This window comes from Heteronotia binoei, chromosome 11 (genome assembly GCF_032191835.1).
Source record: "Heteronotia binoei isolate CCM8104 ecotype False Entrance Well chromosome 11, APGP_CSIRO_Hbin_v1, whole genome shotgun sequence".
In the NCBI taxonomy this organism is placed as follows: Eukaryota; Metazoa; Chordata; class Lepidosauria; order Squamata; family Gekkonidae; genus Heteronotia; species Heteronotia binoei.
The window spans coordinates 74,654,458-74,681,855 of NC_083233.1; the positions used below are offsets into that span (position 1 = coordinate 74,654,458).

The 27,398-nt window shown below is 48.8% G+C and overlaps 1 protein-coding gene across 1 annotated transcript; it reads left to right on the forward strand.

The window, feature by feature from the left end:
• The first annotated feature begins 8,080 nt into the window (after window positions 1-8,080).
• Window positions 8,081-26,075, forward strand: BRI3BP (BRI3 binding protein). The gene is made up of 3 exons (XM_060249160.1): window positions 8,081-8,296; window positions 22,443-22,545; window positions 23,639-26,075. Exons 1-3 carry the CDS (start codon window positions 8,081-8,083, stop codon window positions 24,055-24,057), a joined length of 738 nt encoding a protein of 245 aa, XP_060105143.1. The 3' UTR covers window positions 24,058-26,075.
• Window positions 26,076-27,398: the final 1,323 nt, after the last annotated feature.

The following is a 27,398-nucleotide window of genomic DNA, read 5'->3' on the forward strand; positions in this document are numbered from 1 at the left end:
AGGGCTCCGCCTCCTGCGAGCGGCTTTTAAAGGACGCTTCGCGCCGCCGGGTTCTCGCGGTAAGCCTCCGCGGGGGGAAAGGACAAAGAGTGCGCGGGGCCCGCCCCCTTTTATGCAAATACAGGTGGGCGTCCGAAGACATTTTTATTCGGCCAGAAATGAGCGGCGAGGGAAGATCGCAGGACACGCGGAATAGTATTTGAACTGTCTTTAGGGGAAATCATTCATGTATTCATTCATTCAATAACGGAAAAGGTATCAAAGTAGGCAGGGCATTTCAGCACTTTTTTTTTTTAAGCATGGCTCCCCCAGAGGTTTCTGGGAGTTGTAGTTAAAATTGCTCAGTGGGCGTTTCCCCCAGCCTCTGTGCCCCCCGCCCCTCCAGGCTGACCTAAAGCGCCCATGATTTTCTTGGGGAGAATGACTGCTCAGCCAAGGTTAGAATCAAAACCAAAGAGGCTGAAAGATCCATGAACTGGGGTTGCCAACTCTGAGCTGGAAAATCCCTCGAGGTTTTAGAGGTGGAGACCGGGGGGGGGGGGGAGTGGGGAGGGAGCCCAGAACCGGAAAATGCAAAGGTGGCCACATTTGCTTAACGTAAGAGCCACATAGAATAAACACCAGATGTTTGAGAGCTGCATGACATGAACATCAGATGTTGGAAGGAAGGAAGGAAAATAGATGAGGTAGGAGAGAGGGAGAGGTGGAAAGAAAGCAACTTTAACTTTAAATGCATTCTCCAAGATACCAGCTAGCTTGGAGAAGTTATATAGAGAGAAATGCCTTCTCCAAGCTGGCGGGGGGGGGCTTCAAGAGCCATGCAATAAGTGTGAAAGAGCCATACGTGGCTCCCGAGCCACAGTTTGGCCACCCCGATCTAGCTATTCTGAGATCGCATTCAGACTCCACAATACTGCTTTCTTGCAATGGGCATGAACAGAGCTGGCTGGCCGGATGCTTGCTCCCCTTCCTCTCACATGGAAAGTGACTTGAAAGCTTTTTTCCCCGAAATCCATTTCTCATGATGTCTGAATGCAGAAGTCCAGGCAAACTGGAGTCGGTTTCCTTCCCACAAACCAGGATGCTAAACTGTTCTCTATTTATTCACTTCATTTCTACCCCACCTTTCTCCTCAGTGGAGACCCAAAGCACCTTACTTTGTCCTGCTCTCCTCCATTTTATCCTCCCAACAACCCTGCGAGGTAGTCTAGGCCAGGGGTGGCCAAACAGTGCCTCCGGAGCCACATGCGGCTCTTTCGCACATATTGTGTGGCTCTTGAAGCCCCCACTGCCCCATCAACCAGCTTGGAGAAGGCATTTCTCTCTTTAAATCACTTCTCCAAGCCAAGCCAGCCAGTTAAAAGTTAAATTTGCTGTATTTCCACCTCTCTTTCCCTCCTTTCCCATCTATTTCCTTCCATCCTTTCTGCCTGCCTGCCTTCCTTGTGGCTCTCAAACATCTGACATCCATGTCTTATTCTATATAGCTCTTACTTCAAGCAAGTTTGGCCACCCCTGGTCTAGGCTTGGGTCCTCCAAGTCCGCGTCTGACACGAACTGCTCCACCACGCTGTTATGCCACGAGCTGTTATTTGAACGGTTTCATTGCTGCTAGATGTTTTACTGAAATGCTCAGTGCTGCTCTCAGCACTGACCACTTTTGATTAGTCAATTATGATCGTATTGTTTCTAATTATTTGGACGCTGTCTTGACAGCATAATGGCCAGAAGGTGAACTATGAACATTTTAAATAAACGGTCCTCTACAGGATGTAGGTCTTAAGGGGCAAACCTTGGATTTAAGTCCCAGCTAAAGTGATCGGGACTGTGCCATAGAATCTTGAGCAAAAGGGAGGCCAAAAAAATGTGGGGAGCAAACTCCAGAGCTACCAGCCTTATTTGGGTTTGCTTCGGACCAACACAGCGACCAGTGTTCCCTCTAAGCTGAGTTCGTGTGAGCTAGCTCAAGTTTTTTATCCTCTGGCTCAGACATTCTTGTCTTCGCTCAGGAAGGACGGCCCCAGAGCAAGCTAATTTCTGCAGTAGCTCACAGCATTAATGTCAGTAGTTAGCAAAGTAGAACTTTTGCTCCTAAGGCTCCACAGCTTAGAGGGAGCATTGATCTGCATATGCCAATCTTAGCTCTTTGAAGGAAGCCTGCTGGAGAGACAGGTGGTATGTATCTCTCCTGGTCAGGGCAAGAATTCTAGAATTCTGTCTCTAGTCTTGGCAACTGCCTATCAGAGTACATTTCTGATTCCCACCCTCCCCACCCCCCACAAAAAAAATGGCAAAAAAATAGCAACTTCATCACTCTTAGGAAACCTGACTGCTTCTTGCACATCGTCTGCTCATCGGATGATTAAAGCGGTAGCCTTGTTCTGCAATCGCTGCTGGCTCTTGAAAAAGCCCTAACAAAAAGCTCCCTTCTTCTGGGCAAGCAGCGGAGGAATCTCTTGCGCCAGCACTCACCATGGTTCGGTGGCTCAGCGATTGGCTGTCGCTCCGCTGGTCCCACATCAGCCCAGCCAGCTCCTGTAGTATGCAACAGCCGACGCGCGTCCTGGCCAATTGCCCGAGACGCGCTCAAGGAGCTCACCCAGAGAAGGCCAATGAGCTGGAGAGTTGAAGAGGGGTGCGACCAATCAGAGCAGGCCGCTCGGGGTTCACGCGGATGTGAAGGAGAACGTTTGTTTGCTTTCCTGTCTGCACAGCCTGGTGCAAGAGGGGTCTCTCGACCCAGCAAGGTGTTTGCATTGCAATCCGCCTCCTGTTGCAGACGCGGCTCACAAGGATGGGGCTTGGGTTTCCACACAGTCATGCGAGGTGCCAGTGGGGCAGCCGCACCCCAGGAGCAGCGGCCGATTGCAAAACGGAGCAAAAATGCACCACCAGGAAGCGTGAACAGTTTTTCCTTAGGAGCCAACAGAGGCTGTGGTTCCAAACAGGTCAACAGCAGACAGAAAGACATCCAACTTGGCCTCTGGAGCAATTTTAGATTAAAACAAGAATGATTCCCCTCCCTCATGTTGTGCATTGCACTGTACTCAATGATTCACAAAGTTACGTAGATAACCTATTTAGGGTTGCCAAGTCCAATTCAAAAAATATCTGGGGACTTTGAGGGTGGAGCCAGGAGACTTTGGGGGTGGAGCCAGGAGACATTAGGGGTGGAGCCAAGATCAAGGCTGTGACAAGTATAATTGAACTCCAAAGGGAGTTCTGGCCATCACATTTAAAGGGACGGCACACCTTTTCAATTCCTTCCTTCCATAGGAAATAATGGATAGGGGCACCTTCTTTTGGGGATCATAGAATTGGACCCCCTGGTCCAATCTTTTTGAAACATGGAGAATATTTTGGGGAGAGGCACTAGATGCTGTACTGAAAATTTGGTGCCTCTACCCCAAAAAACAGCCTTGCCCAGAGCCCCAGATACCCGCGGATCAATTCTCCATGATTTTCTATGGGAATAAATCTCCATAGGGAATAACAGAGTTCCCAGCAGACATTTCCCTCCCCTCCCCCCCCCCGCTTTCTGACCCTGAAGCGGGGGGAGGGCCTCCAAACCGGGGAATCCCCTGCCCCCACCTGGGGATTGGCAACCCTAAACCTATTCAATAAATTAGTAGTAGGGTGGGAAAGAAGGAGAGTGAGTGGCCAAACTTGCTTAACATAAGAGCCACATAGAATAAATGTCAGATGTTTGAGAGCTGCAAGACATGAATGTCAGATGTTTGAGAGAAGGAAGGAAAACAGATGGGGCAGGAAAGGAGAGGCAGCAGGAAAGCAACTTTAAATGCATTCTCCAAGCTGCCATCTGACTTGTCTTGAAAAAGTGTTTTAAAAGTGAGAAATGCTTTCTCCTTTCCAACCTGACCAGGCACTAGGGGCAGCCAACTCCCAACTACATTGGTCACCTCCAAAAGGCCTGCGGGGCTGAAAGAGAAGGCAGCTACAGTCCTCAAATAGCTCATATCAGGGGTGGGCAAACTTGCTTAATGTAAGAACCACATAGAATAAATGGCAGATATTTGAGAACTGCAACGAGGGAGGGAGGGTAGAAAGAAATATGGAAAAGCAAATACATGGAAGAAGGGAGGTAGAAGTGGAAAGAAAGCAACTTTAACTTTAAATGCATTCTTCAGGCCACCAGCTGGCTTGGCTTGGAGAAGCTATTCCTTCCTTCCTTCCTACTCTCAAACATCTGACAGACATGTCTTGTGGCTCTCAAACATCTGAAGTTTATTCTACGTGGCTCTCATGTTAAGCAAGTTTGGCCATCCTTGTCCTAGATTATCAAATGAACTTCATAGCTGAGTGGAGATTTGAACTCAGGTCTTTCTCTGCTCAGGGAGGGGTTGCAAACACAGTAGAAGGCAGAAACTGAATCTTGCTGATGTTTCATGGTTAAAAATAAACCCTGTCTCTGGGGAACAGACAGCCAATTGAAATGTATATATGTGAAACGTGAATTTTGCCAACTGAAGACGAAAGCCTGGTTTCGCTGACGTTCCCCAGTTTGTTCCTTTTTGAGGACTGGCACTGGAAGACTGGCATTTGGCAAACTCAAAAAGTTGGACTTCGCTCTTCATCAAGCAAGAACCAGTTACTCTGGAATGAGTCCACTGGAAATTTCTGTTCTTTGTCACACCTCTTGTATTTTAGTCATGCAAATCCTGTTGCATTGTCTGAATATTGGCGAGTTTTGACTTAAAAGAAATCTACAAACTTCACTGTTCCTAGTTTACCCCCAGAGGCTCTTGGGTTACCAACCTCAAGGTGGGGTCTGGATTTCTTCCAGAATTACAAATGACCTCCAGGCTACCGAGTTCCCTTGGAGGAAATGGCAGCTTTCAGGGAAAGGCTCTGGCATTAGCCCCCCCACCCCGACCCCGAGCTCCTTCCCCAAACTTCACCCTTCCCATGCATCAACCTCAAATCTCCACGAATTAGGGTTGCCAAGTCCAATTAAAGAAATATCTGGGGATTTTGAGGGTGGAGCCAGGAGACTTTGGGGGTGGAGCCAGGAGGAAGGGTGTGACAAGCACGACTGAACTCCAGAGGGAGTTCTGGCCATCGCATTTAAAGTGACCGCACACCTTTCAAATGCCTTCCCTCCATTGGAAATAACGAGGGATAGGGGCACCTTCTTTTGGGGCTCACAGAATTGGATCCCCTGGCCCAACCTTTTTGAAACTGGGAAGGTCTTTTGAGGAGAGGCATCAGATTCTAAGCTGCACATTTGGTGCCTCTACCTCAAAAAACAGCCCCCAAGAGCCCCAGATGCCTGTGGATCAATTCCCCATTATACCCTATGGGAATCGGTCTCCATAGGGAATAATGGAGTGCCGGCAGACATTTCCCTCCCCTCCCCGGCTTTCTGATGACTCTGAAGCAGGGGGAGGGCCTCTAAACCAGGAGATCCCTGCCCCCGCCTGGGGACTGGCAACCCTACCAGGAATTTTCCCAGTAGAACTGGCAACCCTAATAAGTAGTCATGCACATGAAAGCTTATACCCAGAATTAAATTTGGTTGGTCTTAAAGGTGCCACTTAAAGGTGACCATTAATCTGATTCCTGCAGGGCTCTCCTTATGTTCTTACAGATAGATTTGTGGAGGATAAGTCTGTCAATGGCTACTAGCCATGGTGACTGAAGGGAATCTCCACATTCAGAGGTGTGAATCCTCTGAATCCCAGACCAGGAGCCAATATCAGGGGAAGGGAAGGCCTCAGCCTCTATGCCCTGTTGTTGGACCTCCAGAGAAGGAACTGGTTGGCCACTGAGTGAGACAGGATGCTGGACTAGTTTGACCACTGGTCTCATCCAGCAGGGCTCTTCTTACGTTCTTATGAAGGCCTCGGCCTCTGTGCCCTGCTGTTGACCCTCAAGAGGAACTGGCTGACCACTGTTTAAGACAGGATGCTGGATTAGCTGGAGCACTGCTCTGATCCAGGAGGGCTCTTCTTATGAAGGCCTCTCTTCCCTGTTTTTGGCCCTCTAGAGGAACTGGCTGTCCACTGTGAGACAGGATGCTGGACTAGATGGACCCTCACTGGTCTGATCCAGCAGGGCTCTTCTTACGTTCTCACAAAGGACTCAGCCTCTATGCCCTGTTTTTGGCCCTCCAGAGGAACTGGTTGTCCACTGTGTGAGCCAAGATGCTGCACTAGATGGACCACCGCTCTGACCCTGCAGGGCTCTTCTCATGTTCTTAACATCAAACAGTCGGTCCTGGAACATTTAGAAAGAATGATTGTGATTACTAAGAGCCAACATGGGTTTCTCAAGAACAAGTCATGTCAGACTAACCTGATCTTGCTGGATCAGGGGAATGCTGTAGACATCGTTTATCTTGATCTCAGTAAGGCTTTTGATAAGGTTCCACATACTATCCTTGTTGACAAGTTGGTAAAATGTGGTTTGGATTCTGTTCCCGTTAGGTGGATCTGTAACTGGTTGACAGATCGCACCCAAAGTGTTTGTGAATGGTTCCTCATCCTCTTGGAGAGGAGTGACAAGTGGAGTGCCTCAAGGATCTGTCCTGGGACCTGTTTTGTTCAACATCTTTATAAATGATTTGGATGAAGGAATAGAGGGAATGCTTATTAAATTTGCCGATGATACTAAATTGGGAGGGGCTGAAAATACAGTAGAAGACAGAAACGGATACAGGATGACTTTGACTGGTTGGAAAACTGGGCTAAAATCAATAAAATGAATTTTAACAGGGATAAATGTAAAGTTCTGCATTTAAGTAGGAAAAATCCAATGCATGGTTATAGGATGGGGGAGACTTGCCTTAGCAGTAGTATGTGCAAAAAGGATCTAGGGGTCTTAGTGGATAATACACTGAACATGAGTCAACAGTGTGATGCAGTGGCTAAAAAGGCAAATGCAATTTTGGACTGTATCAACAGAAGTATAGTGTCTAGATCACGTGATGTGTTGGTATCGCTTTGCTCTGCTCTGGTAAGACCTCACCTGGAGTAGTGTTCAGTTTTGGACACCACAATTTAAGAAGGATATAGACAAGCTGGAATGGGTCCAGAGGAGGGTGACGAAGATGGTGAGGGGTCTGGAGGAAAGGTTGAAGGAGCTGGGCATATTTAGCCTAGAGAGGATGTGGCTGAGAGGTGATAGGATCACCATAGTCCTATGAGGAAAGGTTGAAGGAGCTGGGAGGTGGCTGAGAGGTGATAGGATCACCATCTTCAAGTACTTGAAGGGCTGTCTTATAGAGGATGGTGTGGAATTGTTTTTTTGTGGCCCCAGAAAGGAGGACCAGAACCAATGGGTTGGAATTAAATCAAAAGAGTTTCCAGCTCAAAATTAGGAAGAACATCCTGACAGAGCGATTCCTCAGTGGAACAGGCTTCCTCGGGAGGTGGTGGGCTTTCCTTCCTTTAAACAGAGACTAGATGGCCATCTGACCGCAATGAGGATCCTGTGAATTTAGGGGGAGGTGTTTGTGAGTTTCCTGCACTGTGCAGGGGGTTGGACTAGATGACCCTGGAGGACCCTTCCAACTATATGATTCTATAACAACAAGAGATCTCCAGGTCCCACGTGGCGATTGGCAACCCTTGCGTGTTGGTGTGGGTGTGAATGCAGCTGCATGCATGCAGGGCTCCTAAGCGCTGGCTACACACGCATCCCTCCAGCGTTCCCTCTAAGCTGAGTTAGCGTGAGCCAGCTCACAGATTTTTAGCCTCCAGCTCACCCATTTTTGCGTTCGCTCAGGAAGGAGGACCGCAGAGCACGCTCACTGATGCAGCAGCTCGCCACTCTAATGCCAGGAGCTCACAAAGTGGGGTTTTTGCTCGCATCCCTCCTCCGCGACGCCGTGCCCACGACCGAGGCGCTGAAGGGAGAAGAGCCGCGGCCGGGATGGCGGGAAGAGGCCGGCGGCCGCGAGGGGGCGCTGCGCGGCCGGCAGAGCGAGGCCGCGGGGGCGCTCTAGGGCGGGGAGAGAGAGGCGGGCAGCGTCCCCGGCGCCACCGCTGCGAGGGCTCGCCCGGGAGGAGAAGGCCGCAGCAGCCGCCGCCGGGTTGCCCTAGCAACGGCCTGGCGAGCCATGGCGGCGGCGGACTCTGGCGACGGGCCGCGGCTCCCGCCCTTGGGCCTGCTGCTGCTGGGCCTGCTGCTCCTCGCCGGGCCCGGCGCGTGGTCGGCGCGGAGCCGCGGTGGCGGCGGCGCCGACAAGCAGAACAGCCTCCGGCGGGCGGCCAGCGGCGTCTACCAGGGCGTCAGCGGCCTCTTCGGCGAGGAGAACGTGCGCGCCCTGCAGAAGGTGAGGCCGGAGAGGAAGGGAGGGAGGGAGGGCGCCCTGGAGGGCACGGCGCGGCGCGGAATCCGGACCCTGCTTGCTGCCTTCCCGGCCCAGGAGGCAGACCCGGGCGGGGGGACGGGGACAGGCTGGCTGGACGGAAGAGCCGCAGAGAATAAATGTCGGATGTGGGAGAGCCGCAAGACGCGAAGGTCGGATGTGGGAGAGCTTCAAGGCGGGAAGGCAGGGAAGGAAGGAAGGAAACAAGGACGGAAAGCAAAGGAAGGAAAGGGAAGGACAGAAAGAAGGAAAGGGAAGGAAGGAAGGAAGGAAGGAAAGAGAGAAGGAGGGAAGGACAAAAAGAAGGAAAGGAAGGAAGGGAAGGACAGAAGGAGAGAAGGAGGGAAGGACAGAAAGAGAAGGAAGGGAAGGACAGAAAGAGAAGGAAAGGGAAGAAAGGAAGGAAGAAAAGAGAGAAGGAAAGGAAAGAGGGAAGGCGAGAGGAAAGAGAGAAAGAAGGAAAGGAAGGAAAGAGGGAAGGAAGGAAAGGGAAGGACAGAAAGAGGAAAGAAAGGAAGGAAAGAGAGAAGGAGGGAAGGGTGGAAAGAGAAGGAAGGGAAGGACAGAAAGAGAGAAGGAAAGGGAAGGAAGGGAAGAGAGAAGGAGGGAAGGACAGAAAGAGAAGGAAGGGAAGGACAGAAAGAGAAGGAAAGGGAAGAAAGGAAGAAAAGAGAGAAGGAAAGGAAAGAGGGAAGAAGAGAGGGAAGAGAGAAAGAAGGAAAGAGAAGGAAGGAAAGAGGGAAGGAAGGAAAGAGAGAAGGAAAGGAAAGAGGGAAGGACAGAAAGGGAGAAGGAAAGAGGAAACGAAGGAAGGGAAGGATGGAAGGAAGGAAGGAAAGAGGGAAGGAAGGAAAGAGAAAGAAAGAGGGAAGGACGGAAAGGGAGGAGGGAAGGAAGGAAGATGGGGCAGGGAGAGATGGAAAGAAAGCAACTTTAAATGCATTCTCCAAGCTGCTGGATGGCTTGGCTTGGATAAGTCATTTAATGAGACAAATGCCTTCTCCAAGCCGGCCGATGGGGCATTTAGGGCTTCGAGAGCCGCACAATATGTGCAAAAGAGCCACATGTGGCTCCTGAGCCTCAGTTTGGCCACCCCTGATGCAGACCTTCTTATTAGGTGGGCTCTCCTTCCTTGGAGGTTTTTCAACGGAGGCTAGAGGGCCATCTGACAGCAATGAAGATCCTGTGGATTTAGGGGGAGGTGTTTGTTGGGTTTGCTGCATTGTGCAGGGGGTTGGACTAGATGACCCTGGAAGTCCCTTCCAGCTCTATGATAATAGGACCTAGCCCATTGGCACCGAACATGAATGTAGATTTATATCAGCAAAGAGCAGGAGTCCAGGAGCCCCTTCAAGACTGACAAGATTTGTGGCAGGGGAAGAGATTCCATAATTCATCACTCATTTCTTCCGATGCAAAGAGATTTCGTTCTCATTTTTAGCCAGAGAAGTGAGCATAGATTCGTGAATACTTAAACCCTGGTCAAGAGATAGAAAAGAGCAGGAGTCCAGTGCAAAATCTGTACCCTGCTGCCTTCCAAGCGGATTATTCAGACCTTATTAGGGCCAAGCCCATTGGCACTGAACATGAATGTCGATTTATATTAGTAGGAGAGAGCTGGAGTCCAGGAGCACTTTCAAGACTGACCACCAGAGTTCCCTCTAAGCTGAGTTAGCGTGAGCTAGCTCACAGCTTTTTAACCTCCAGCTCACACATTTTTGTCTTAGCTCAGGAAGGGTGGCCCCAGAGCACAATAATTTCTGCAGCAGCTCACAGCTTGGATGCCAGGAGCTCACGAAGTTGAATTGTTGGCTCACAAGACTCCACGGTTTAGAGGGAGTGTTGGTGACCACGTTTGTGGCAAGGGCAGCAATTTTGGGGTGTCACCCTGGTCAAGGCGGATCACTGTGTTAGTCTGTCTGCAGGAGTAGAAAAGAGCAGGAGTCCAGTGCAAAATCTGTACTTTGCTGCCTTCCGAGCAGATTATTCAGACCTTCTTTATTAAAAACGTAAAGGTAGAAGAAGATGAAGAAGATATTGAATTTATATCCCGCCCTCCACTCCGAAGAGTCTCAGAGCGGCTCACAATCTCCTTTACCTTCCTCCCCCACAACAGTCACCCTGTGAGGTGGGTGGGGCTGGAGAGGGCTCTCCCAGCAGCTGCCCTTTCAAGGACAACCTCTGCCAGAGCTCCTATTGACCCAAGGCCATGCTAGCAGGTGCAAGTGGAGGAGTGGGGAATCAAACCCGGTTCTCCCAGATAAGAGTCCGCACACTTAACCACTACACCAAACCGGCTCTCTGGTAGTCCCCTGTGAAGGTAACAGTCGTTTCCGACTCTGGGGTGATGTTGCATCACGATGTTTTCTCAGCAGTCTTTTTACAGGGTGGTTTGCCATTGCCTTCCCCAGCCATCTACACTTCCCCCCCAGAAAGCTGGGGACTCCTTTGACCGACCTCGGAAGGATGGAAGGCTGTGTCAACCTGGAGCAGGCTACCTGAAAACCCAGCTTCCGCCGGGATCGAAATCAGGTTGTGAGCAGAGCTTAGGACTGCAGTAGTGCAGCTTTCTTTATTAGGAATAATAAGGTTACTTAACGTAAAAGCCACATGAAATAAATAAATCCCAGTAGGCAGCCGTGTTGGTCTGAAGCAATAGAACAAAGCAGTAGACAAGTGCACCTTTAAGACCAACTAAGTTTTATTCAGAATGTAAGCATACGAAAGCTTACATTCTAAATAAAACTTAGTTGGTCTTAAAGGTGCACTTTACTGCTTTGCTCTACATCAAATAAATGTTTGAGAGCCGCGAATCTCAGGTGTTCAAGAGCCGGAAGGAAGGCAAATAGATGGGAAGGAGGGAGGGAGAGGTGGGAAGAAAGCAACTTTAACTTTAAAGAAAGAAGTGCCTTCTCCAGGCCAGCGGACTTGAGACTTCGAGAGCCACACAATATGTGACTCCCAAGTGACAGTTTGGCCACCCGTGTTAAATACTAACAAAGCTTGTGGCAGGAGAGGAGTTTCAGGAATCCCTACTCACTTCTTCATATGCAGAGAGATTTCATTTTCATTTGTATCCAGCGACGTGAGCTTTGATTCATTAAGGCTTAAACCCTGGCAAAGAGGTGAAGATGCGTCACCATGTTAGTCCGTCTGTAGCGGCGCAAAAGAGCAAAAGTGCAGAAGCACCTTAAAGGCTGACAAGATTTGTGGCTGAGAAGGCACTTTTGTGAGTCACGGCTCACTTCTTCAGGTGCATCGATATTGGGGGCTTTTATGGTGGGGGGAAGTTTCCAAAAAACGCTGTGTGGGACTTTCTGAAAATCGTGCTCCTCTGATATCCTGGTGCTGATTGCAGTTTGAAAGAAAAAGGAGTAGGCGCTCCAAGGGGACGTTTAACAGTGCGAACGTTACACCTTTAGAAGGAGTTTTTATTAATTTGTGGCATTTCTCTGCTGCCTCTCCAGGGAAACTACTGGAGCCATCAGCAGAGGCTGTAGAAAACTGAAATCGAGTAGGCGTTATTCTGGAATGGAGGGTGGTTGTCATTCAAAGTGTGCACAGCATTACGTGAACTTTGCCTTCCTACTTTCCAGAAGTCTTGTACACCTCCGCTTGAATTTCCTGCTATGCACACTTCCTTTTTAAAGCGTACCAAGGCTGTTTGTGTAATAAGATCTTATAGCAAGCTTAGGTGTGAAACGCTTGCAATGGGTGGGTTCGTTATTTTCTAGATTGAGATGGGTAGCCGTGTTCGTCTGTTTACAGCAGTAGAAAAGTAGAAATGGCCCAAGAGCACCTTAAAGACTGACAAAATTTGTGGCATGATAGGAGCTTTACATGTACATGAAAGCTTATTCCCAGAATTAAATCCAAATGGGCAGGCGTGTTGGTCTGAAGCAGCACAGCAAAGTAGGAGTCAAGTTGCACCTTTAAGTCCAACAAAGTTTTATTCAGAATGGAAGCTTTCGTGTGCATGCAGACTTCTGTACCCTATCCCCTCGCGTGCATACGAAAGCTTACATTCTGAATAAAACTTCGTTGGTCTTAAAGGTGCCACTTGATTTCCAGAATTAAACTTTATCGGTCTTAAAGGTGCCACTGAACTCAAACTTCGTTGTTTTGTGAAGCCTTTTATACAGCGCTACCCTATTGCCTGTGTAGAAGAGCCATCTTGAATAATTTATTTTTGCATAGTTTGTAAAAAGTCAGGGGAATGGGAGCTTTTGCATCCCCCTTCAGGCAAGCCAATCCACAGACTGGGGGCCACAGTGGAGAAGGCCCATACAAAATTTTGAAACCACGCAACACTACTTACAGTCTTCTGCTTTTCCCCATGTTTCATTTAGCTTTAGCAAGCAACGTAAAATGTAACCAGCATAAGGCAGTTTGCAGCCTAGTAAACTAATGCATATGTACTTACGAGGTTGCAGTGTTTAAAAGAGCCAGTTTGGTGTAGTGGTTAAGTGTGTGGACTCTTATCTGGGAGAACTGGGTTTGATTCCCCACTCCTCCACTTGTACCTGCTGGAATGGCCTTGGGTCAGCCATAGCTCTTGCAGAGCTGTCCTTGAAAGGGCAGCTTCTGTCAGAGTTCTCTCAGCCCCACCTTCCTCACAGGGGAAGGAGATTGTGAGCCGCTCTGAAACTCTGAGATTCGGAGTGGAGGGTGGGATATAAATCCAAAATCACCATCGTAAGCGGGGTGGGAGTCAGAGGAAGAAGAAGTTCATCTGTCTGTGTCAGACATGACCAGACGTAGTAGAGCGGAGGAGGATAGAAAGCAGGCCTCGGTCCAGGAGTGGACTGCCAGCAGGCTGCCTCTTGGCTGCAGAGACTTTAGCAAAAGAATGCTGGATTAAGCGGACTTTGATTGCAGCTAGCAATTCCTCCAGGAGAAATTGCTAGCTGAGATCAAAGTCCGCTTTGATGCTGATGCTGGGAAAGACAGAAAGCAGAAGAAGAAGGGGACGGCAAAAGATGAGATGACTGGACAGCGTTACTGATGTAACAAACATGGATTTGAGCAGACTTCGGAGGATGGTGGAAGACAGGAGGGCCTGGCGTGACTTTGTCCATGGGATCGCAAAGAGTCGGACTCGACTGTGCGACTGAACAACAAAGCAATTCCTCCACCCCAGGAGGCTTGGCAGGTGTAGTTCTCCTTCACCCCAGCATGACCGTTGCACCTGCCAGAATTTGTCCATTGAGTCGTTTATCTGATCCTTGTGCAAACTTTCCTCACCTCTGCGTAACACCCTGCTTCCTTCAAAAGGTCTGTGGGATTTGAGGGCTCTCTGAGATGAGAGGATACTGGAAAGATAAATCCCGAACAATTTTGTTCGTTTATTTAATTCAATTATACCCCCACTTTTCTTGGGGACCAAAAGTGACTTATATCATTGGTGTAGTGGTTAAAGTGTGCAGTCTCTTATCTAGGAGAACCGGGTTTGATTCCCCACTCCTCCACTTGCAGCTGCTGGAATGGCCTTGGGCCAGCCATAGCTATCGCAGGAGTTGTCCTTGAAAGGGCAGCTTCTGGGAGAGCCCTCTCAGCCCCACCCACCTCACAGGGTGTCTGTTGTGGGGGAAGAAGATATAGGAGATTGTAAGCTGCTCTGAGTCTTTGATTCAGAGAGAAGGGCAGAGTATAAATCTGCAGTCTTCTTCTCCTCTCTTCCCTTTTATCCTCACAACAACCCTGCTAGGTTAGGCTGAGAAAGAGCAACTGGCCCAAGGTCACCCAGAGAGCTTCCGTGGCATGAGTGAGGATTTGAACCTGGATCTCCCACATGCTAGTCCGATGCTCTTGAGCCCTACACCAGGGGTGGCCAAACTTGCTTAATGTAAGAGCCACATTGAATAAATGTCAGATGTCTGAGAGCCACAAGACATGAATTTCAGATGTTTGAGAATTGGGAGGGAGGGAAATAGATTGAGGAAGAAAGGAGAGGCAGAAAGAAAGCATCTTTAACTGCAGATGCATTCTCCAAGCTGGTGGCTAGCTTGACTTAGAGCAGCGATTTAAAGAGCAAATGCCTTCTCCCCGCAATGGTGGGGGCTTCAAGAGCCGCACAGTATGTGTGAAAGAGCTGCAGGTGGCTCCTTGGCCAACCCTGCCCTATATCGTACTGGGTCTCAGCGACCTGACCTCAACCCTCACGACATCTCTCACTCTGACAGATCGTTTTGCTGCTTGTCCTTTGGCTTGTCTTATCCTGCCGACAGAGTACTGAAATGTATGCTTTTGCGGGCACCGTCTTGCGCGGAAAACATTATTTGACTGCACAGCTCGGCCCAGGAATTACCGCAACCTACTCACTCCTTTTCTTGTCCCCTGAAAGCACAGCCGAAAGGTCATATTTCCAAAAATAAAGCTACGTTGTACAGAAGGGAGGCAGGAGGAGGGAAGAGGGTAGGCCGCTTGGCAATTCGATGACAGTGAGTTGATAAACGATGCATTTGAATGAAGTCGTGCTTATCGTTAATGGGGGGGGGCATGCATTTTTTCCATCTTTGGCTAGAAGGGAAATGTACCCCTCTTCTTCCCTTCCATCACGAGCAGCTCCCTGGGCATCTTCTCAACACGCAGGTTTTGGAAACCAGGTGCAGGAAGGAGCACCTCCAGGGGAGACCTCATCAGAGTGGTTAGGTGGGATGAAGGTGCCCTCGGATCCCGTTCCATGACTAGGATGTCAGGGGCAAGGCGAAGCCACTGAACGCCTCTGGGCTGCCCCCTTTGGCTGGTCCGTCCCAAGCGGCAAGTTCTCAAGGGTGTAAGTTGAGCCTGGCATTGAGTTTGCTTTGCATGAAGGTCTCTCTGATGGATCTTGTGCATTTTGAAGTGTGTGTTGCAGAGGGTTTTTTAGTTTTTGTAGCAGGAACTCCTTTGCATATTAGGCCACACACCCCTGCTGCAACCAGTCCTGGAGCTTACAGTAGGCCCTGTACAAAGAGCCCTGTAAACTCTTAGAGCAGGGGCGGCCAATGGTAGCTCTCCCGATGGTTTTTGCCTACAGCTCCCATCAGCCCCAGCCAGCATGGCCAATGGCTGGGGCTGATGGGAGTTGTAGGCAAAAAGCATCTGGAGAGCTACCATTGGCCACCCCTGCTCTAAGAGGATTGGCTACATTGGGGGTGTGGCCTAATATGCAAAGGAGTTCCCTGCTCTAAAAAAAGCCCTGAGCTGTGATGAATGGTAGCATGATCCCAACCTGGGGTTTCCCCCCTTCCTCCTCATCTGTCGCTAGTTTCCAAACAGCGAGCGGCTAAGAGAGCTGAGTTGTTTTGTGAGACATATGCAGTGTGAAGGGATCTTACACCTCGTGAGAGATTCATCCCTGTTATGTTCTTGTTTAAAAGAGAGGGATCAGGAGTTTAAAAGAGAGGAATCTGAGAGTCAGTTTGGTGTAGTTGTTAAGTGCACGGACTCTTCTATCTGGGAGAACTGGGTTTGATTCCCCACTCCTCCACATGCGGCTGCTGGAATGGCCTTGGGTCAGCCATAGCTCTCATAGGAGTTGTCCTTGAAAGGGCAGCTGCTGTAAGAGCTCTCTCAGCCCTACCTACCTCACAGGTTGTTTGTTGTAGGGGAGGTAGGCTAGTTCAAAGTAGATTCATCTGCATACTAGTTCAAAGTAGATTCTCTTTTAAATGACAAAAAAGACTTTATTAAAAAATAAAAACTCCGAAACCCAGCAGTAGCTCAAGACCGAAGGAAAACCATCCATTATCTGTTCCATATCAAAATAACTGCTAATAAAAATCATGACGTAAAATAAACAGAACAGCTGAAGAACATCAGCCGGTGAGGTGCCATCTTGTGCTGAGATCTCGATTCCTCCCTGCTCTCCCCCAAGACTCTTTCTGAGACGTTGGTGGGTGTCACAATGGAGAATCCGCCTCCAATTCAAGATTAAATGGCTCTTCCTGAGACATTCCTAGGCTTTGGGTTCACCGAGAAGGGAGATGTGCGTCACTTAACTGTGCAGCTGGGCAAACAAGTAGAGATAAAACGCTGTCTGTCGCATGCCTTTTAGACAGATTTAACGAACATGCATTTCATTCAGAATACATCAAGATGGATGAGCTTAGAAAACATTAGCTTGCGTGAATACATGAGGCTGCCTTCTACTGAATCAGAGCCTTGGTCCTTCAGAGTCATTGTTGTCTACTCAAACTGGCAGCAGCTCTCCAGGGTCTCCAGGAGGGGTCCATCATATCACCTACTGCCTGGTCCGTTTAAGAGGAGATGCCAAGGATTGAACCTGGGACCTTCTACATGCCAATCAGATGTTCTACTTCTGAGCCCTGGGACCTCCCTTGCAAAGGATACCATTTCTAGAAAATAAAACAAGAAAAAGGAAAATACTAGCTGTCTTGAAAACCTCGTGATTTCAGCATCCCCCATTCAGTGGGCTTGGAACGATGCAATGGGACGGAGCTTTCCCACCATGGGTCAGAAGACAAGGAGACTGACGCAGGTTTGATTCAGGAAAGGGAGGGGATTTCCTTGGAATTCCCAACAGACCATCAGAGGAGTGAGGGGCCTGGTACAGTACTCATGGAGGCCAAGCCAGAATTGCACTGCCAGAAGAAGATCTTGAAGCTCACCCAGCAGGCAGAAGGTCCAAGGCACTTAGAAGCCAGAGGGACAAGGTGGGAGCAAGCCAGACCACTAGCTAGGCAGGGCTGTCCTAGAAGGGACCTGGCCAAATTGGCTACCTGACTTCAGACTCACAACCTCCTTACACCTGGTAAAGCTTTGGGTATGGGTGAGTTGCTGAGCCACGGCTACCAGCCTTAGTGTGTGGCTTTGGGGGGAACAGGAAATGACATAGGACAAGGGGACAGGAAAAGCAGGGGCGGGGCCATCTGAGGAACAGAAGGAAGAGCTTGCAGAATAAAAAGAGAGTGGAAGAACTTGGAGGCAGTAAGGAGGATGAGGAAGGGCGGGCAAGAGTTTTGCCTTGGGAAGAAAGTAACGGAGAGTTGATCAGTCCCCATGTAGGTTTCAGTGGGCGACATTAACTGTGATGGAACCTACAGATCTGCGGATAAATCTGGCATGCCTTTAAAGTTCCGGAGCCGCTTGTTGTATGTCGGGTCCTCCGTTTGCTATTTCCCAGCCTCCAGCGTGCATCATAGAAGCATGTCATGATTTAACTTTTCCCTACCTCTTTGCTTTGCAGTGCGGCGTGGCTTGCCGTGGTTTGCATACTGTAGGAGTGTAATTGGCACATCGTTAACCGATTGGCGTGTAATTAGCCATTCTCGCAAATCTTACCAAGCTGATTGTGGGAACGTCAGGCTTATCTGCGGACGTGAAAGAATTACAGCGAGAGCTCATTTCTCATGGGCCCAAAAATTTTTTTGCAGTAAACAAAACGCCCCATAAATTAAATTTTGGCTCTGGGTTTGGAAACATGCAATTATTGAAATGTGTTTTGTAGCTAATATACTACTCGCACCTGCCAAAGGCCACTGGTTTCAGGGAGTTTGGGCACGTCTAACTTCCCATAGCGTTTTTAATTTTCTTTTGCAGCTGACCCTCTGACATTCAAGGCTTGTCTTTAAAGTTTATTTGGACCCCAGTTAAATTTTGCTACGGTGGATTCACGTGGCTGCACCTCTTGCATTTTAAATTGTGGCAGTTTCCATCAGAGCCCTGTGAGGTACCTCTCTGCTGTGCTGGTTGCTCAGTGGTAAATTTTTGCCTGTGGCAGAGGTCATGGTTCAGTACCTGTACTTTAAGTTGAAAAGTTTTAGGCAGCAGAACCGGGAAAAAGCCCTGGCTGAGACCTGTGGAGCAACTTGGACCAGGGAGGGACCAGCAAGCTATGAGATCCCATCATCTATCAACAAAGCCCGTCTAGGTGATTTTATACCCCTTTTATGTCCCCTCAGCTATATATGCTGTGCAGTGCATCAATTTCTCAGATGATGAATTCCATTCTACTAAAGAGCAGCAGCCATGGCACAGAGTGGTAAAGCTGCAGTACTGCAGTCCGAGCTCTCTGCTCACGACCTGAGTTTGATCCCGATGGAAGTTGGGTTCAGGTAGCCGGCTCAAGGTTGATTCAGCCTTCCATCCTTCTGTGGTCGGTAAAATGAGTACCCAGCTTGCTGTAGAGAAGGTGTAGATGACTGGTAAGGCAGTGGCAAACCACCCCATAAAAAGTCTGCTGTGAAAACATTGTGATGCTACATCACCCCAGAGTCAGAAACGACTGGTGCTTGCACAGGGGACAAACTTTACCTTTTAATGAGCAGCAACCACCTATCTCATCAGCGAACCACATTTTGGCCTAGTTATCACTGACCATCGCTCACAGGAAGTGCTGGAGAAACCCTTGGTTTTGGTGTCGGTGATCTTGAACAGTCCAAGAGAATTAGCCTGAGCAGACAAAATTATGCAGTGTAACAAGACATGTTAGCTCCTAGGTTGCACAGAGAGCAATTAGAAAAGAAATACCAACCAACTACAATGTTGGCTGTGGTCACAGTGCACTGTAATACCTTCTTTTAACATTATGGTTACTCTCTGCAAAAACAGAGAGTGCAAAGTGAAACGGTTCTGTAAGAGGTATTGATAACGCTGGGCCTGGTTGGAAGGTGTGTTCACAGTATTGCCCTTTCTTAGGCAACCACAAACCAGCTGCCACTCTCAGGTGCCTGTGCTGGGGCATCCTGAGAAGGTTTTCCGGGTAGCCTTCCAGAGTGAGGCTGCGACTCAGGGGTAGAGCATCGTCTCGGTGTGCAGAAGGTCCCAGGTTCATCAGCCTAGAGAGCCAATGCCAGTCTTAAGTAGGCAATGCTGATCTCAGTGGACTAAGGATGTGATTCAGTTTAAAGTTCCCATGAGGCAGGGGTTCCTATGAGGCAGTCAGCTGGTGGCTTGGAGAATGCATTTAGTTAAACTTGCTTTCTTTCCACCTCCTTCCATCCTTCTCCCTCCTTGCATCCATCTATCATCATCTATCAATCATCCATCTATCCATCCATCCATCCATCCTCTATCTATCATCCGCCCTGAGCCTGCCTTTAGCGGGGGAGGGCGGGATATAAAAATAAATTTATTATTATTATTATTATCCATCCATCCATCCATCCATCCTCTATCTATCATCCTTCTATCCATCATCCATCCATCCTCTATCATCCATCCTCTATCATCCATCCATCCATCCTCTATCTATCATCCATCTACCCATCATCCATCCATCCATCCATCCTCTATCTATCTATCATCCATCCATCCATCATCATCTATCTCCTTCCTACCTTCCCCCAAACATCTGACGTCCATGCCTTGCACCTCTCAAACATCTGGCGTTTATCCTATGTGGTTATTTCTTTAACCAAGTTTGGCCACCCCTGATACGAAGCTGCCTTTTCTTTCAGCCCTGCAGCTCTTACTGAGCCCCGCAGGTCTTTTGGAGAGCTCTAGTATAGTTGGGAGTCAGCTGCACCATGTCACTTTTGGCCCAGTTGTATTTACTTCTGGCTGGACTGATCTTGCTGTGGGGAAACTATCTTCTTTCTCCCCTCCCCCCATTTTATTTAAAAATAACACAGTGCTGGAAAAAAAAACCCAGCTGTTTAGGAGGTTTATCACTGTATTACTTAGCTGAGGAAATAGGTGAATTTCAAAACAGGAAACCTGATTTACGTGAAGGTCGCATGAACGAACAGGCCGAGAATGAGCCAACCCCTCCCAAGTTGGATAAGCATATGGAGCAGAGGTCCCTCAGTGGCTCTTAGCCACAGCTTATTGTTAGAACTCTGTGTCTTGAGCAGTGATGCTCTGTATTCTTGGTGCTTGAGGGGGGCACAATGGAAGGGCTTCTAGTGTCCTGGCCCCACTGGTGGACTTTCTGATGGTGCCTGGGTTTTTTGGCCACCGTGTGACACAGAGTGTTGGACTGGATGGGCCATTGGCCTGATCCAACATGGCTTCTCTTATGCTGTGTGTTGTAGAGGAGGGCCAGTAGCGGCTGGCAAATTGTCTTCCATGCAGGTTTTTCTTGTTACTGAGCAGTATACGGAGGAGCCCCGATCCCAGGTTTCTCTCTGTCTGTTTTGCTTAAGAGCTCAGGGTCATCTGCACAGTTCCTCCTTCCTTCATTTTGCCTTCACAACAGTCCTGGAGACTGGTTAAGTTAGGCTGAGGCTAAATAACCTGCCCCAGGTCACCCCGTGAGCTTCATGGCTGGGTGGGGTTTTCAACCCTGCCCTCTTAAGTCCTAGTCGGACTTCCTAACAGCTTCACAACACTGGCTGACGGTCTGAAGTCCCACTGCTGAAACCAGTCATTGGATGATGAGGCTCTCAGCGATGGAGATGTGTCCGTTCCTTCCTAACACGCTGCATCTCCTTCTGGTTTGAGATTTAACAAGAATGGTAACCTTGCCTGATTTTGTCAGATCTCGGCAGCTAAGCAGGGTAGTATTTGGATGGGAGACCTTTGTGGAATACAAGGGTGATGACACAGAGGCAGGCACTGGCAAACTGTATCTGAACATCTCTTGCCTTGAAAACCCTATGGGGTCACCCTAAGTGAGTCATGACTTGATAGCATTTTCCGCTACTGCAAGAACAGTATATAACAGTGGTGGCAAACCTATGGCACGGGTGCCAGAGTGAGCTCTCACTTTTCTGTGGGCATGCGTGCCATCGCCCGTTTTCGCCTCTCCTGCTCTCCCCGCCACCCATTTTCACTTCCCCTGCTCTCCCAGTCACCCGTTTTCACCTCTCCCGCTCTCCCCGCCACCCGTTTTAGCTTCCCCTGCTCTCCCAGTCACCCGTTTTCAACTCTCCCCGCCACCCGTTTTAGCTTCCCCTGCTCTCCCAGTCACCTGTTTTCTCCTCTCCCACTCTCCCCGCCACCCGTTTTCGCTTCCCCTGCTCTCCCAGTCACCCGTTTTCACCTCTCCCACTCTCCCCGCCACCCGTTTTAGCTTCCCCTGCTCTCCCAGTCACCCGTTTTCACCTCTCCCGTTCTCCCCGCCACCCGTTTTCGTTTCCCCTGCTCTCCCAGTCACCCTTTTTCACCTCTCCCGTTCTCCCCGCCACCCATTTAACTTCCCCTGCTCTCCCAGTCACCTGTTTTCACCTCTCCTGCTCTCCCCGCCACCCGTTTTTGCTTCCCCTGCTCCCCCAGTCACCTGTTTTCACCTCTCCCGCTCTCCCTGCCACCCGTTTTCGCTTCCCCTGCTCTCCCAGTCACCTGTTTTCTCCTCTCCCACTCTCCCCGCCACCCGTTTTCGCTTCCCCTGCTCTCCCAGTCACCCGTTTTCACCTCTCCCACTCTCCCCGCCACCCGTTTTAGCTTCCCCTGCTCTCCCAGTCACCCGTTTTCACCTCTCCCACTCTCCCCGCCACCCGTTTTAGCTTCCCCTGCTCTCCCAGTCACCCGTTTTCACCTCTCCCACTCTCCCCGCCACCCGTTTTAGCTTCCCCTGCTCTCCCAGTCACCCGTTTTCACCTCTCCCACTCTCCCCGCCACCCGTTTTAGCTTCCCCTGCTCTCCCAGTCACCCGTTTTCACCTCTCCCACTCTCCCCGCCACCCGTTTTAGCTTCCCCTGCTCTCCCAGTCACCCGTTTTCACCTCTCCCGTTCTCCCCGCCACCCGTTTTCGTTTCCCCTGCTCTCCCAGTCACCCTTTTTCACCTCTCCTGTTCTCCCCGCCACCCATTTAACTTCCCCTGCTCTCCCAGTCACCTGTTTTCACCTCTCCTGCTCTCCCCGCCACCCGTTTTTGCTTCCCCTGCTCCCCCAGTCACCTGTTTTCACCTCTCCCGTTCTCCCCGCCACCCGTTTTCACTTCCCCTGTTCTCCCAGTCACCTGTTTTCACCTCTCCCGCTCTCCCTGCCACCCGTTATCGCTTTCCCTGCTCTCCCCGCTGCCCGTTTTCTAAACTAAAACTTCAGTGTTCAGGTTAAATTGCCATGTTGGCACTTTGCAATAAATAAATGGGTTTTGGGTTGCAATTTGGACACTCGGTCTCTAAAGGGTTCGCCATCACCGGTATATAAGATCCGGTACTATACTTTTTAAAGATACCAGCCAGAAATAAAGCTGTTCAGCTCTTTGCCTCTGCTTTTGCAGTTCTTCTCCAGGCTGACGGAGCGATTCGTGTACGGTGTGGATGTTCTGGTGGATACCTTCTGGAGGATATGGACAGACCTGCTGGACGTTCTTGGGATTGATGGTAGGTGTGAAGGATGGAGCCAATGGTTATTTAGTAGCTGCGGCCAACACAGGGGGCTTATTTAAAAAAAAAAAAAAAAAGCTTGGCTATTGTGAAATGAGCATTTACTGTTGATAGATCCAAGCGGGCAGCCGTGTTGGCCTGAAGCAGTAGAACAAAGTAGGAGTCAAGTGGCACCTTGAAGACCAACCAAGTTTTATTCAGAATGTAAGCTTTCTTGTGCATGTATACTTCTTCAGACGAGGGGATAGGGTACAGTGGGCTGAAATACATGTAAGAACATAAGAGAAGCCATGTTGGATCAGGCCAACGGCCCATCAAGTCCAACCCTCTGTGTCACACAGTGGCAAAAAATGTTATATACACACATACACTGTGGCTAATAGCCACTGATGGACCTGTGCTCCATATTTTTATCTAAACCCCTCTTGAAGGTGGCTATACTTGTGGCCGCCACCACCTCCTGTGGCAGTGAATTCCACACGTTAATCACCCTTTGGGTGAAGAAGGACTTCCTTTTATCCGTTTTAACCTGTCTGCTCAGCAATTTCATCGAATGCCCACGAGTTCTTGTATTGTGAGAAAGGGAGAAAAGTACTTCTTTCTCTGCCTTCTCCATCCCATGCATTAACTTGTAAACCTCTATCGTGTCACCCCGCAGTCGACGTTTCTCCAAGCTAAAGAGCCCCAAGCGTTTCAACCTTTCTTCAAGCGTTTCAACCTAGTTGGTAGGTTAAGCGTGTAAACTGATACAAAGGATCAAATGGTGAAATAGTGTAATAAATTGGAGGACCATTCGGTCCGGATAGCGATAAAAGGTAATAAAAAGTTGTCCGTGAATTGCCGTTGCTGCAAGTCTAGGTAAAACAAAAGGACGTGTATTTCCTAGTCATGTTCTTGTCCACCTAAATTTTTCAACCCGGAGCTGGCAACCTTACCCAGCTCTGATCCAGCAGAGCTCTTCATGCGTCTTTACATATTGCGGCGATCTCTCGCTTCTCCCAGTGTGTAAATTGCATATTTACCCATCTTGAAGCGCCGGGTGTTGTTGACCGTTATCTGACACATCATCTCTCCCATTAATTTTTTGCAGCCTCGAACTTGACCCACTACTTCAGCCCCGGAGCCGTCGCCAACAACCCCACGCGCGCCCTCCTGCTGGTCGGGGCCACCTTGCTGGCCTACTGGTTCGTTTCGCTCTTCCTCGGGTTCTTCTTCTACCTGCTGCACTTACTGTGTGGCCGGTTCTTCTGGCTCATGAGGGTCGCGCTCTTCGCCCTCTCCTGCGTCTACATCCTCCAGAAGTACGAAGGGGAGCCGGAGCACGCCGTCCTCCCCCTGTGCTTCGTGGTGGCGGTCTACTTCATGACGGGCCCGGTGGGCTTCTACTGGAGGCGGAGCAGCCACAGCACCCTCGAGGAGAAGATCGACCACCTGGACAGTCAGATCCGGCTCCTCAACATCCGGCTCTCGAGGGTGATCGAGAACATGGACCGAGGCGGCGAGCAGTGAAGCGGAAGGGCCGGCTCAACTTTCACACCAGCTCTTTAGGAAGTTGCTGAGCACCGTCTGTCTCTCTCATTCACGACGACGTTACGAAGCAAAGGACTTATACCGGGGTAAAACCACGTGCAAACATTAAGACGTTAGATGTTAGGAGTAGTCGATGCACTGGAAGAAATACGACAAAAAGAAATTATACTTGTAAGATAAGAGTCTTTAGCTGTATATTTAGAGATTTCCCCCCCCCCTTCCATGAGTAGGATTTTATCTGCTTCCTTTTTCTCTGAGCATTGAAGACATCTTTTGTAAAAAGAAATGTTTTTTATATAAAGGCCTATTGAGTAGTCTATTTAAAATGACTAGAGATACCACCGAGCTTGATACAGATTTAACGCTTTAAAAAGAGGAGGAGAGCTTAGAACAATTCTGCCCAAAGCTTCTATTAGGAAATGCTGGGGTGGGGTGAGATGGGGGGAGTTGTCAGAGTTTCATTGCATATGTCTTTGCTTTTCCTTTCATGAAATTGTGGCCATTTTTCTTTTGCCTGTGACTTAACTCGCATTGCCTCAAGTTGCCTTTTACAGTTGCAGAGGAACATGTTTCTTCTGGTCAAGCTTGGTGGGGGGGGAGGTGGGAAGAGTCACATAGCGTGGCTTGTAAAGCTGGGGAGCGGGGGAGCAACCTCTGGACACCAAACCTTTAAAGCCAAAAAAGAAGAACTTGAATTTCTTGCGTCCTCTCTAAACCCCCAGCGCTAATTACAATAGAGATTAGCGCTGACTTAAGTGCAAATATGGACATTCCAGTTCACACACCGGGGTTTGTCCAGCTCTCTTCTGTAACCAACACAACCCCAAAAGACACACAGCCATTGATGCTGCAAATAACGTGTACACTCAAACGCTATACAAAATGCTTAGTATATTCATAAATACATAACTCACACGTGCTGATTTGTTGAAAACACTCGACACATTGCATATAAAGATTTCATCTCACGCATACCCTTAAAGATACATGAACAATGTTCTGGAGATAATTATCAGGGGCTCCGTGAGTGCCAGTGACTAATTCAGAGTCCAAGAAGAATCCAGAGTCCCGTTTGGTGGAGGTCTTGCACGACAGGACACCGGTAAGACCCCGTTTCCCGGAATTGCTTCCTCAGGCGCATTCGTGCTCCAAACTACCTATTCCAAGGGACTGATATTGCCATTAATTTTAGCGCATCGCTCCGTTTGAGCTCAGCACGGACCGCTGGCGTACCTAACATTGTTCGTGTATCTGTAAGGGTATGTGTGAGATGAAATGAGAGCTTTATATGCAATGTGTCAAGTGTTTTCAACAAATCAGCACGTGTGAGTTACGTATTTATGAATATACTAAGCATTTTGTATAGTGTTTGAGTGTACAATTTATTTGCAGCATCAACGGCTGTGTGCCTTTTGGGGTTGTGTTGGTTGCATCTGTTTGCACAGCTGTCTCTTTTGTTTGGACAGCTCTCTTGTGTGGCAGAGATCACTCTAGACACACACAGAGATGTTTGTTTTCTTCAGCAGAATGCAGATTGACACAGGCAGGAGTCTTGGTTATCAAGGGTGTGAGCCGCCAGGAATTTCTCCTATAAACTTACTCTCCCTTGTGGTAGCAAAAAAAAAAGTCTGATTATACCCTGGTGTAACTACCAGTGATATGAATCAGGCTTGAGGAAGGGGATCTGTTTCATCACCATCTCAGTGAATAAAAATTAAAACCAGCCTGATTAAATACAAATCACCAGGGCTTTTTTTTTTGTAGCAGGAACTCCTTTGCCTAGTAGGCCACATACCCCTGATATAGCCAATCCTCCAAGAGCTTACAGGGCCTGTTGTAAACTCTTGGAGGATTGGCTACATCAATGGGGTGAGGCCTAATATGCAAAGGAGTTCCTGCTACAAAAGAAAGCCCTAGGAAATCACTAGGAAAACAGCGGTGCACAGCAATGAAAAATGGGCAGGTTACAGCTGGCCTTGGCAATAAAGTAATTTTCCAAACAGAAATAATGTTAAAAGATAAATTATGCGATTTCTTTGGTGCGGGGGGAGGGGGACACAAACAAAGATAAAACCTCAGGATCTGCGGGCGGCTTAGTTTTTTCTATTTTAAAAAGCGGCAGACAAAGTAACTTGCAAAGAGGTCGTTGCTGAAATTTTTTTCTCAGGACCAATACCGGCAATAAGTTAAGACAATAATATCTCCTACCTTCAGGAAGATGTGGTGCTTTCTCGCTTTAAGGTCTGCGTCTTCTCCAAAGTAGGACGCCTCCCCCTCCCCCCAAGAGAGACCCACTGATAAAGCTTGTTGCTGATCAATATTCAGAGTTATCAGATCGCTGTATTATTTTGACAACTGTTCCCACGGGTGTATTTTGCTTGCGGATTCATTCTAGGAGTAACTTGACGCAGCCTCGACACAGAGAAACCTTTAGAGGGGGTTGTGACACAAAATCAGTTTAGCCTTTATGAGGCAGGCAGAGGTTGCCAGGATAATACAGGGTTTGCACTATGAAAGGTGCCCCCCAGATTAACGCTGAGGCAAAGTTCTCAGCAGGTGGAGTGGCTCTCTGTTGCTACCAAACCGAGTCCTCTTCTTACCTCCATCCCCTTTGAAATATTTTATTTTGAAAATAACGACATTAAAAAGCATGTGCTCTTTTTGGAGAAAACAGGCAGGTAAGGTAGACTCCGAAACGTTTTACCTCTTTCTGTCTACGGGGCCAGTTCTTCCTGGCGAGGAGAATTTCGTCAGCTGCCTTGCTGCTGGCTGCTGCTTCTGAATAAAAGCAGATTTCCATATTTACATTTAATAGAACGAAAGGGTTTTTTTTTTTAATTGCTTCTTTGACGACGACGCATTTCAAAATAAGTTTAAAGGAAACAGTAGGTATCTTACTTGTTTCTGCATATGGTAAAACTTGGCTTACAAGTGTGCCTTTCCTAGCACTCCCCTCAGCAATGAGATGTTCCAAGCGGAAGCTGTCGTATGGGACGGGAGGGGGGAATAGGTGAGGCACTGGATTCCCTTTAGACCAAGAAGCATGGCTGGACCTATCCTACTCGCCATGATAGCAGAGTGAGAAGAATGGATATATATTTTTGTACACAAAACATTTCACTATATAAGGCGGTGGCGACGGCGAAGGGAAACGTCGATGTAAATAAGCGTGAAAGCTCTAACCTTGACAGCGTATGCAAAATTGGCTGATTAGATTACATCCTTTTGGTATATCCTCTTCCCCGTATCTGTATAGACTGTTTAAAATCAAAACAGGAGCACAAGCAATCGTCCAGTGTACTTGAATAAAAATAATCCTG

Bases quoted from the DNA above. Each gene is read 5' to 3' on its own strand.
- BRI3BP (XM_060249160.1), top strand. From the start codon at position 8,081: ATGGCGGCGGCGGACTCTGGCGACGGGCCGCGGCTCCCGCCCTTGGGC. The intron at 8,297-22,442 runs GTGAGGCCGGAG...CTGCTTTTGCAG, and splicing joins ACGTGCGCGCCCTGCAGAAG to TTCTTCTCCAGGCTGACGGA. The intron at 22,546-23,638 runs GTAGGTGTGAAG...AATTTTTTGCAG, and splicing joins GGACGTTCTTGGGATTGATG to CCTCGAACTTGACCCACTAC.